We start from the raw sequence: 13018 nt of genomic DNA on the forward strand, positions 1-13018 counted from the left end.
GTGGATTTCATTAATAACGACCTCGGTTATAGCGACGTCAAACTTATGTCCCTTGAATTTAAAGCATATTTTCGTAAGAAATTCATTCGGTAAGAGCGACTTTGGATACTATAGCGTCAATTTCGGGTATAGCGATTTGTTTTTATGAACCATTTATGACAGATTCCCAGAAATCCCGTACAGATATTTCTATTGAGTCGGTAAAGGCACAAAGACTCATTCATAAAACTATTAAACTTTCTTATCTTTTGTTTACATTCACAGATGACCATCTGTGAAACATTCACAGATGGTCAAGCAAATGCTTTGTTTGTTTGTTCCTAAGCAGTCCTCAATAAATTTACCATTAAGTAATTCTATTTTGTTCATCTTAAATATGTATAGCTCTATTCAAACAGCAGTGGCAGCGGCCGCCGCATCAGCCACCGAACATTTTTATCCTTTCAAGCGATACTGATCTATAAAACAATGTAGATAAAGTTTAAAATTCTTTCAAAGCTGAAAGTGCTCTTCGCACCTTTTTTTTCTCCTACCAATGCTGATAGCCTTGGCAGGCTATTTCAGCTTCCCCTTGACGTGTAGATGATCTCATGGGGCTCAAACCGGGAGTGTTGCTAACACTGACCCTACGAAGAGCAGTGCTTCGAAGAATCTACCACTGGATCGGAAACGCGACCAACTAAGAAGATCCGGTGAGAAACTCAGTGGGCTGCGTCTATAGGTTGATTTCTTCTTCGAGTTCTTCATTGCAAGCGACGGGTTCGGCGAGGACGGTAACCGGTGCTTGAGGTACCTAAAACACCGTTAATGGATCGGGAAGATCCGTAATGACGTGCTTAGGGCGACGTCGACTGTTTACCATTCGGTCCACAAGATCGGGTAGGCCTTCACATCGCTGTCGGCCGTTGCCACCGATGTCTGAATTGAGCCGAAAACTTCACTTACCTTAAGTTTACCATTAAGTTTAAATCTAAAAAACCTTAGTTACTCCTTATATCATCAGCTATCTATTAGTGAAAGTCTCGTCAAAATCGGTCTAGTCGTTCCAGAGATTAGCCGGAACAAACAGACAGACAGACAAAAATTGTAAAAAATGTTATTTTGGTGTATGTACCGTATATATATTTATATGCATGTGGTAAAAAGCGGTTATTTCAATATTACAAACAGACACTCCAATTTTATTTATGTGTATACATTCGAAATTCCCTAGAATTCTCATGTTAAAATACAATCCAAATCACTTTTAAACGCGGTAAAAATGTACTCTTCTTTCCGAGCCGACCTGTGTGAATGCACTGTTATACTTACTAGATACATTTGTATTATAAATTTCATTAAAAGTGGTCAATTAATGCAAAACTTACAATTTAAGTTCTTCACATTTATATTATTTACTTAATAAATATTATATGTTCGGAACTTAATAAATATAATTTCTGACCCTCTGTATTAGGAACCGTCTACCGCAGTAATAGGCTCTTACCTCAATCATACCTCCGTATTAGGGAAAATCGACCCGGCTATTTAAAACATTTTTTTAAATAAGTAATTTCTAGAAAAGAAACATAGACTCAACAGTAATACGAAATTTAAATTCCATTTTTGACGATGAAAATTTTTTCCATCTTTAGAAATACTTATAAATGCTTATTTTTCTTTCTTACTTTCAAATTTTGCGAAATACCTCCGTAATAGGTGCTTTTACCTTAAATGCCCCGAACTACGATTTTTTATACTAGACACAAACACGAGACAAGAACAAGCACGCTCGGTTCTTGGGTATCATCCGAAGTCTACGTATCGTAAAATAAATAAATAAAATTATAATCCTTCGAAACGGCAACGTTAATAACTATATGGCATCGCATTTCTAACTGTTTCACTGCCTGTTCAATAAAATGTTTTAAACTATGTGACAGGAAAATATATACTTTAAACTCAAAACACAGAGAAATATTTTCATCTGGAAGTTCATTCAGGTAGATAACAACGGAATGGCTGAGTCGTTGGAACAAAAAGAAAGTGCCTGTACCATGCCATATTTTTATTTTTTTTATCGACTCGACCGCCTTCTCTGAATGATCACAAATGAAAAAGCTGTTTGCCAGCTGTATAGTTTTAATTTCCGTTTTAATTAGAGGATTCTTGAGATGAAAATTAAATAGGCCAGGGTAAGTCCGTATTGTGTTTTATTTCAGCAGCTTCATAGCTAAAAGCGTTAACATTTTAGTTGTATTTTACAATCAATTCAGTGGACGATAACTATTTTCAGGCTTATTAAATAAAATTTAGCTATAATAAAAAAACTTTAATGTTAGAAAATTAATAATGTCTAATGTAGTTGCCAAAATATTACTAACAATAGAAAGTTAACCACAAATCTGACAACAATTGCATAATAAAACTAATAAAATTGGACAACAATTAACAAAACTGGAAATAAGGCCATGCTTAGCTGCTTATATTTAAAAATACGTCGCTGTGTTACGAACACTTATTGATACTAACAATTATTTATTTAATACTAATGATTAGAGATTGATAGAAGCATTTCTAGAAGATTTTCTTATGATAGCTGTTACAAGTTTCTTGTTGGGTGACAGGAAGGACAACAGGGTGATGCTGCTGCTCCTGCTGAGGGTAGTGCAGAAGCACCGGCTGAGGGAGCTCCAACGGAAGGCGCTCCGGCTACAGAGGGAGCACCAGCCCCCACTGATGGGGCCCCAGCACCTCCAGCTGAAGGTTAGTAAATGCTTTGATCTAAATTCACAATTAAAAAAAAATCCTAAGTTAGAAATCTCCCTGCGTTGTTTGTGAAACTAAAGCTGTAGCTACTAAACAAAACAAAAATATAATCATAATCTGCTATGTGCCAAAATTTTATTTTGAATTAACGAGTAGTAAATTTTAATACATTTGAATTAAAAATAGTGTAAGAAAAAATGATTTTATTGTAAAAAAGCGTGGGGTGCATGGTATAAGTAGTTATAAATATTTTATGAACAGATATGAGTAGAAGGGTTAATTTGATAATATCCTGAAAAGCACCCCACGCTTTTTTACAATAAAATTTTTTTTTCTTACACTATTGTTAATTCAAATTTATTAAAATTTATTTTCTATTTTTTAGTTGGATTTTCTATAAAAGCGTATTGTGTTAGTTTTTTTTAACTATTATTTATTTTTCATTTTTTAGTTGAATTTAAATTTTTTCAATTTTTTTTTAAATGTTGAATTGTCTTCGCTCCTTAATATGTATACCAAATTTCGAGTAAATCCGACGTTTACAAAGGGGTCAAAATCATGTTCAAAGATTCCGTTACAAACATACATACACATACGTCTAAAGCTAATAAAAGCGTATTAAAAACATTTTCGTATAAAATTTTATATGAAGGTGAATTTTTAAAAATTACATAAATATGAAAGTTTAAGACACATAACAGTTTTTTTATACAGTAGACAATAGGGCTGTAAACTATACGAAAAAGTAAAAAAGTAAAAATCTCAAAAAGTGCACATGTTGCATATTTTGGTTTGACAACGACTTTTTTTTATTTTTGCCTATTTTGATACAGCTGTTCAATTGTCTAATAGGTGCACCGACGCCTGCTGAAGGAGCTCCTGCTCCAGCAGAAGGAGCCCCACCGGCCCCCGCGGAGGGGACACCCGCGCCACCCGCCGAAGGGACACCGGCACCTGCAGCACCTCCTGCAGAAGGAGCACCTGCAGCACCTCCCTCTGAAGGAGCACCTGCAGCGCCTCCTGCGGAAGGAGCACCTGCAGCTCCCCCAGCAGAAGGAGCAGCTCCCCCAGCAGCACCCGCTGAAGGTATTTCAAACAAAATAATTAGATTTAGAATAATGTTTACATCTATAGCAGGCAGATGAGTTCGTACGACACCTGGTGGTAAGAAGCTACCGTAGCCCATAAAGCCTTTAATGGTTCTTAAAAAGTCAAGCTAATTTGAGTGTTTTATGGGGTGGGACAACGTAGTACCTTAGTACCATTTGAGTCTTCAATTTTATATTTCAAGTTGGGCTCCGGTAAGCGTTTATTGTCTGTTTAATGAAGAGTTCATTTATGACATTTACGAAATCTTAAAACCTAAATCGAGATCCAAGATCAAATTCTCAAAGGCGTTTCATAATGAATCGTAAGCTTAATGTAACGTTCATACTGATTGTCTGATTTGCTTATATTTATTGAGGGTAAATTTTAAATCATAGGTGCTCCAGCACCTGCCGCTGCTCCCGCGGCTGATGGTACACCTGCGCCGGCGGCCCCTGCACCGGAAGCAGCACCTCCAGCAGAAGGTATAAGAGTTTTATCCCTAAACAAACCTACCGCTTATATCCCATGACTACTGCTAAGTTCACGAGGAGAAAAGCCGTTATTTTATTTGTAGGTGTATTTATTTATTTATAACTTTGTATACTAGACAGTATAAAGGTAGACTTAATGCCATAAGCATTCTCTGACAGTCTACCTTAGGGGGGTGCAGAGATGAACCTTGGTGGTTGTAGTTTGAAGGTGATATTACTTAAACATATGTGTATATATAACATACATAATATTGATAGATACAAATACTCGTACTTAAATAAATATATATACATAAATATATAGATATATATAAATATATACATATAAAAACATATATAAACAAATATTATCAATTAGATGACTCTGCTAATTCTCTGAGAAACAGTTCTCGAACCTTTGTCTTAAACGCTTCACGTGTAGTGGCCGACCTTATTTTGAGTGTATGTATCCTTCTAAATTAAATGGACTAACTATATTTTTAATGTACATTAAATAAAAAAGAGGTTCTTTAATCGGCTTGCAAGTTTTAGTTTGTTATAACATAAAAAGACAATTGCTGCAGAATTTATACGTCAAATATTCTTCTAGAAAATAATCGAATTAATAAAAATAACAAGCCAACGCTTTTTTTGTCTAATAGCTAATAATAACTTTTACCTAACATCCTTAATCCTTTTCAAAATATTTTAATGTCGATTTGATTCCAGGAGCACCAGCAGCGCCAGCTCCAGCTCCAGAACCAACCCCTCAAGCTACTCCAGCCCCACCAGCGGAAACAGCACCAGGTAATATTGGATTTATTCTTTTCATTCTGTGAAGTATGAAAGTGAGGAGTACTTAAGATAAAAAAAAAAAAAACTCCGTATACGGTGTGATTCATTTAATTAATCGGCGAGGTATAGGATTTTCAAGCGATTGCATAGCAATTATCGCGGGCTTTGAGCACGGCGATCGAATAAGAAATTCCGTAACGAAAATGAAACCTAACACCCCACTCCGGCACCATGTAGCTCGCGTTCAACACATTCACACGTTGCGCTTGTGTAGTGTTTGTGAATAAGCGCGGGGCGTGACGTCACACTGCATGCGCATCATGAAAAATCTGCCCATCTCTCTCTTACGCGGTCTAGCTTATGAATGTGAAGGGGACAGTTAATGTTTTGCTTTTCTTAATGTATAAATATAGCGTAGACTTATTTTATTATTGTTTTAATATTAAATTATTATTGTCTAATTATAATTGCATAAGTTGCTAAAAAATGCTATGCAATAGCTTTACCGCGGCAGTCCCCGAGTGCCACACGTGTTTTTTGTTATACCTTGTTGACTAATACAAATACTCATTGCGATTTTCACATCATCTAAAAAAAATCGTGTCATTAGGTTTATTACTAGGATTAACCAACAAAATTTAATTTTCAATATGGCGGCCTTCTAAGTCTTCATTTATGATATTATGTCCTTTTATCCGTAAGGTTTTTAAAATCAGTCTAATATTTTGCTAAGAGTCGATTCATGCTCTTTGCTTGGTTATGCTGGTGTTATACGCTTTAGGCTTGTTTTTAGCAAGGCGTAATATTTATAAAGTTTCTCTGGCACTGGCTTTGTGATTTTTTTGTCTAATACGTACGAGTATTTTGCTAAAAGCCGATTCATACTCTTTGCTTGGTTATTATGTTGTATTCGCTTTAGGGTTGGTCTTAGTAAGGCCTAATGTTTGTAATGTTTATTTATCATTGGCTTCTTGGTTTTTATTTTCCACAGCACCTGAGACAGCACCGGCACCAGAGCAAACAGCACCACCGGCCGCGCCCGTTGAAGGTTGAAATTATATGTTATTTCTTTAAAAACCATATGAAACTGGATTGTAACTGTCTTGTCTTTTTGTAACTGTCACTTTAGCTTAAATTCTTTGTTTGTCTATAAACTTCCTTATTTATTGTTTAGATGGGTGAACGAGCTCACAGCCCACCTGGTGTTAAGTGGTTACTGGAGCCCATAGACATCTACAACATAAATACGCCACCCACCTTGAGATAAGAGATAAGTTATAATATTGAGATAAGTTATAAGGTCTCATGTATAGTTAAAACAACTGCCCCACCCTTCAAACCGAAACGCATTACTGCTTCACGGCAGAAATAGGCAGGGCGGTGGTATCATCTACCCGCGCGAACTCTCAAGTGGTCCTACCACCAGTAATTACGCAAATTATAATTTACATTATATATATTACGCAAATTATATTATAAGAACAGAGAGAACTCTTAATAATGTAAATTTGGAAAGTATATTTATCTCACAAGTGAGTAGGCATGCAATTAGTTTCAGATTTCTCAAATAATATTTTAAAACGGATGCGTTACGAATGCTTGTTCTTTATAAGAAAAAAGTAGATAGTTAAATTATCATTATACACCACACAACTTTGTTTATTAAAAAAAAACTTATACCTAAAACCACAGTTTAAAATGTCGTTTTTCTTTTCAGCTTCTGCGTAATGATGTAAATGAATCAAACCAAAGCAAAGGGAGTAATTGCAACAAAACTGACTAATGTTTAAATATTTTGTAAATTTATTTGTACGATAGCCGCGTTTGAAACATTCGTAATTTTTTTATGTTGATTAAAATAATTTGTTAATTTTATGCTTTTTACTCTAGATACATCTAGACACATCCCCTTAATATAAATTATTTGATGCAACTAGTTGTAAGATAGAATCTATATATTTCATGCTTTATGCGTTTTAGTTGTTTTTTTTAAGGTTTTTGGACCAAAGCTTTCATAAAATTTAGGCCCTTTTTATCCTACCTATGCGGATAGCCTTGAGAGGCTATTTCAGATTCATCCTAACGTTTGTAGGTGAGCTCACGGCGCTCAAACCGGAGAGTTGCTAACACTGACTCTAGCAAGAGCAGTGCTTCGCAGAATCTACCACCGGATCGGAAACGCGACCCATCCGGTGGTAGATTCTGCGAAGCACTGCTCTTGCTAGGGCCACTGTGCTTACAGTTACTTTATAGTGCAATTAAAATTAATGTTTAATCATTTGATCCATTCCATATTTAATTTTCACTGTGGAGCTCGTCATTTCCACTTACACTGTGGAACACGTAATAAACTTTACTACCATACATTTTAACACTAGCACATTTTATTATTCGTAATTTTATTAATAACTAATCATTTTAATAAATTTGAAGGATTTTTATTACGAGTCGTTCCTTAGGTTTCCAATCGTTCATATTATGTTTGGTTCAATGTATTCTAGTTATTCAGAAAAATTGTTTTCTTTTTGCCCTTGTTGGCAGACGAGCATACGGCCCACCTGATGGTGAGTGATTACCGTCGCCCATGGACTTCAGCAATGCCAGTGGCAGAGCCAAGCTCTGCTTATAAGGGCAATAAAAATAAAAGATATCAACCTACATAATGCACATATCTTATTTTAAGCACGGAAATAGTAAATTTACGGGTCGAAACAATGAAATCGACCAATTCGGAAATAAATTCTATTTCAATACTAATAATGCCGAGACATAATAATACTTCACAATTTATATTCCATAAATTTCATTTACTGCTTCTGTATTTGTAAAGTTCGGTTGTTATGAAAATATTTGTTTATGATTTTATCGGATTGTGCATTTTCAGTTCGTATTATTAACGAATTGTCCCGAGCTTGTTACTACTTATTTCCATGTTCCAATTTGGTCTGACAGATTTAATTTTGACAGGCGAAAGGCTATTTGCTTTAAGCGACATTTCGCTTTATACGCGACTTTTTCTTTGCAATTAAAGGTCCGTTATAGTTGGTATTAGTATCAACAATTCTTGAAAGGTATTTGGAATTAGAATTTGTCGTATCTGATGTCATTAATTGTATTAGATTACTAGTTGGCCCGGCATACTTTGTAGTGCTTCAATCGAGAAATAAAAGACCTAAGCTTTTGTATAAAATAAACATAAAACAAGCAAAAGGAATCCGTCCGACGGGGGACACATCAAAGGGAAAACAAAATTGTTATTTTTATTGAATTCCGAGCATTTTCATATTTATTATCTACCTTTTAAACCTTCTCTGGATTTCCACAAATAATTCAAGACCAAAATTATCAAAATCGGTCAAGCCGTTCTCGAGTTTTAACGAGACTAACGAACAGCAATTCATTTTTATATATATATACCTATATATAGATTGTACTGTTGCAAGCATTTTATTTATTATTTAGACGAGAGAACGTACTACCAGCTCACCTGGTTTTAAGTGGTTATCGGAGCCCACGACATCAATAACGTATATTCCTTAGACATTTTAGATATGGCTTTCTTAGTCTCAGCTACATATATGTGCAGTACAGCTACCCCGGCCTTAAATGGAAACTGTTTCACGGCAGAAATAGGCTGAATAACGATAGAACCTACGCGTCAGAACTCAAATACTACCACTAATTAAGTAATGTAAATTATACTATATTTTTGGCAGGTTTTGATTTGTTATTTCTTCGTCGTGAAAATAATACGTGAACATGTGTGAGACACGAGTTTCGCTGCAAAATTCGTATCTGTCTGACGGATTCAAACACCGGAACTGCCCCATCGCTTGATTTGAAATCCCCTTATCCTTTCCTTTCTTATCATTTATCCTAAGGTAGCTTCAAGCACACGATCACCTATACTCATAAATTATTTTAAAATAAATGCATTTATTTTTACATTTTTCCATAATTCCAAATATGTATGTACTGTAACTACTTGATATATAAAATAACATTTTGCGATGGTAGCGTTATGAAATTTGATATAAAATAAAATATTAATTATTAATAACAAATTACGATTGTCAATTCGTCCTGATCCATAGCACATTACTTTGAGTGTAATAAAGACTTACGCTTCACGACTAAATCTAAACTCATGCTCTAGATATTATTTAAAATCAACTCTGAGCTTTTTTGACAATCTATAAAAGTAAAAAGTTAAAGTACACACTTTACATATACAAACAGTTATTTAATGACCTACTAATATGATGAATTCATTTAAGTTTTTTTCGTTTTCTCTCTCCTTGCTCCTCGAGAGCAATCGACTAAAGAGTCCTCTTAAAATTCAAGTCCCAATTTAATTCACTTAAACTTGAATCATGTTGACAAAAATCTCGGAAGGATTTCCTACTGAAAAATACTTGAAAGTGTGGAGCCAAAAGGCCGTTTTAATTAAACTTAATGTGGCTCATTCATTACCGGCGTAGGGCAGGAGATAAAGTGAATGAGAGATAATTATTGAGGTCATTCCAACCCGGAGATTTTCAGTGAGCTCTTTCAACCCTTTTTACGCTTTGCTACATCCGTGCCAGAACTTTGTGAAGCGAGATTTTATCTTGAGTTCAAGTAGACAAGAAGCGTTTAGTTTTAGTATAAAAAAATGATAGAACTATTGTATTTTAACTAACATTACCTAGTATATACTTGTAGTACCTACGTATTTGGAGATGTAGTAAATAGGTAATAAATAATAAATGCATTAATTTTAATATAGTTCTTCACCAATCTGACAACTTACAACAGGCTTAGATTTAAGAAATAGTCAAAAGATTAAAGATGCAGAAGGACAGAAAGCTAAATGTGCTATCATCATCAATATCGCTTGACAGATTTTCAATGCCGGACTACGGTAATTGATTATCACCTTTTTTGTAGTATGTCGACGATCAACATGTTAAACATTTTAAACCCTCGCCCCTATGTGAGTCGCACAACACCTGGTGCACTATTATGGACGCCCACAGAAAATGATCAGATATCATAATATCTTTAATAAATTAAACCAATTTAATTCTAATATTTTCATAACAGTCAAAAGTTAATTTATATGTGTATAACTCTTTGTTTGTTCTTGTTATTCTGTATGTTAATGGTTGAAATACTCCAGATTCTATCAAGATACTAGGTTTATCTGTAACCTAATAGTCGCGTGATGCCACTACGATATAGGCTTCGAGAACATTGTTATCGAGGTCTCTATTAGAAATCTTAAGATGGCCACAGTTTGTCAAACCTAAAGCAATGATAATTTACATTGATACTCTACACCTTTGAGAATGTAATATGTTAAATTAATTTATATTTTTCAATGTACAATATTGTATAAAGTCCCTTTCTAATGCGTTCATTACAAAGCAAGCTTTATTCCACAAGTTAGTTCAATTGTCCGTCCTAGGTCAGCCCCGGCTTCATTGTCCGGGGTTCATCGTAACAGCAGTTGGTCCCTCGAGTTTCGAATGGGATATGACCGTAATGAGAATTTTGCTGTCAATAAAACGTATATAGCGAATGTTCAATTGCTTTAATTCAATTCGTTATGAAATTGTTGTTTTTATATTATTACTAAAATGTAAAAAAAATACAATCAAAGTTAGTCAGTAATTGCCAGAGATTAGCCGGAACAAACAGACAGACAGACAGACAAAAATTGTAAATTTTTTTATTTTGGTGTATGTACCGTATATATATTCATATGCATGTAGTAAAAAGAGGCTATTTCAATATTACAAACAGACACTCCAATTTTATTTATATGTATGGATGTTCAATTTTCTTTTAAATCGTTCAGTATTCGTCTCACGTAATTAAAAATCACAATAACGTAAAACATTAAAGTTTTATTAGAAATGTGAAATGTTCTTGCCGATAACTAGTACTTTATAGTATAACAAGAATTCGGAACAAAAAAGCGTTAACAGAATTATTGAAAGAATTAACAACAAAAAAAAGACGTGTGGCACTCGGGGACTGCCGCGGTAAAGCTATTGCAAAGCATTTTTTATCAACTTATGCAATTACAATTAGACAATAATAATTGTTCAATAATAACATTAACAAAAGCAAAACATTAACTGTCCCCTTCACACTCATAGGCTAGACCGCGTGAGAGAGAGATGGGCAGACTTTTCATGATGCTCATGCAGTGCGACGTCACGCCGCGCGCTTATTCACAAACACTACACCAGCGCAACGTGTGAATGTGTTGAACACGAGCTACATAGTAGGCGTAGTGGGGTCAGGTTATTTTCGTTACGGAATTTCTTGATTCAGTCGTCGCGCTCAAGGCCCGCGATAGAAGCTATGCAATAGGTTAAAAATAATACCGAAACAATGTCTCGTACGATGCGTATTTTCGTATTCCTTACTAACGTATTTTCACCGTTCCGAAGTACAAAAATACGGTTAAAACGTGCGAACATTTCGTTATCACGAGCACCAAACGTATCGTTTGAATAACATGCGCGCCGGCGTCGAGCCGTACGTGACTTAGTTCAGCATTATCAACGCAAACATAAAACACAAAATCTACGATCCTTTCATGTAATCCAATTGATTTTTTAAGGATTATTTTTGAGACTTACACCGTCACAGCGCTGTTACGTCTATAGAGACACGATATACTTTGAGAGATCAATTATTTTAGTGATAAATGGATTATTTGTCTAATTTTTTTCCCTACTTATTCGCTGGTAGCCTAAGGGGCTACGCCCGAATGGGTAGGTGAGCTCACGGACTTAACCTGAGAGAATTTGCTAATACTAGCTCTAGCAAGAACAGTGCTTCGCAGACTCTACCGCCGGATCGGAATCAACCCACTGAGAAGATCCAGCAAGAAACTCATTGGGCTGTGTCTATGGATTAGTTCTTTCGTCGAACTCTTCGTCCGAACCCGAAAAGCTTGGATGTCTGGTAGTTTGTACGAGAAGTTATTCGTCACTTAAAATTACACATTTGCGAGAAATTTAGCGATCTTGATGTCTTGATCTCTTTTTGTTTTTATTGCCCGTGTAGGCAAGCAAGCTTACGGCCCACCTAATGGTGAGTGGTTACCGTTGCTCATGGACGTCAACAATGCTCTCTCTCGCTCCACAAACCTCGTTTGAAGAAGAACATGTCATAGCGATCGGGAAGCACCGTGGAAGGAAGCTCATTCAAAATCCGGATGGTACGTGGCAAACCGTGGTACTCAATCTAAATAAACGAATAAATTGACAGGAAATTCACTTTTTTAATGTCACGGGAGTACGCAACGTGCGCCCCGCGCAACTTACCCCAGAGATGAGAGATCGGAATCTCAGTAGACTTATGTCTCAGACATCAAGCCGAAACGCATGATTGCTTCACAGCAAAAATACGCAGGATGTCGGTATCTAACCGTGTGGGGCACACAAAATGCTCTACCGTCAGCAAAAATACGTTTGTTTTTTCAAAGTTACACAGACTGAAATATTAACATTTTTTAAAGTTTCACAAAACTGAAAGATTAAAAAACCAATGACTAAAAATTAAAAATAAAACCTTATTATAAATATATTTGTACAGACGTCGTCTGAAGCCGAAACTGTCAATGTCAAATAAAATGCTGTCAAACGTAAAATTTGCATGCAATTTTAAATGAAATAACAATATTTTGATGTTCCGACCTACGCATTGTTATGCAGAGTACGGTCCGGACCGTGTGTATGAAATCTGACAAGCGAACTCTTATTAAAACTTCGCGAGCATAGTGGATCCGCTGTGAATTGAAAACGCAGTGAAATTTAAGCTTTGAGATATTAATCGATTTAAATCGATTTGAATAGAGTATGTAGTTTTTTTTATTGCTAAGATGAGTGGACGAGCTCACAGCCCACCTGGTGTTA

General features: G+C 35.4%; 1 protein-coding gene and 1 long non-coding RNA gene across 3 annotated transcripts in view; one reads left to right on the forward strand and one right to left on the reverse strand.

The window, feature by feature from the left end:
- The first annotated feature begins 1712 nt into the window (after positions 1 to 1712).
- LOC101740823 (G-box-binding factor) lies at positions 1713 to 6973 on the forward strand. 2 transcript variants are annotated; one of them, XM_012691894.4, is made up of 6 exons: positions 1713 to 2745; positions 3601 to 3834; positions 4233 to 4319; positions 5037 to 5114; positions 6094 to 6150; positions 6820 to 6973. In XM_012691894.4, exons 1-6 carry the CDS (start codon positions 2572 to 2574, stop codon positions 6883 to 6885), a joined length of 696 nt encoding a protein of 231 aa, XP_012547348.1. In that variant the 5' UTR covers positions 1713 to 2571; the 3' UTR covers positions 6886 to 6973. The 2 variants fall into 2 exon arrangements, with proteins under 2 accessions (XP_012547348.1, XP_062527892.1); XM_062671908.1 differs by having other exon boundaries at positions 2572 to 2745; positions 6094 to 6973.
- LOC134200007 (uncharacterized) overlaps positions 2178 to 13018 on the reverse strand; it is a 212546-nt gene continuing 201705 nt past the window's right edge. The window contains exons 2-3 of the long non-coding RNA XR_009974745.1: positions 4987 to 5140; positions 2178 to 3828 (exon numbers count right to left, since the gene is read on the reverse strand). This is a non-coding gene — a long non-coding RNA (uncharacterized LOC134200007). The remainder of the gene's footprint in view (positions 3829 to 4986; positions 5141 to 13018) is intronic.

Source organism: Bombyx mori, chromosome 13 (assembly GCF_030269925.1).
Source record: "Bombyx mori chromosome 13, ASM3026992v2".
NCBI lineage: Eukaryota > Metazoa > Arthropoda > Insecta > Lepidoptera > Bombycidae > Bombyx > Bombyx mori.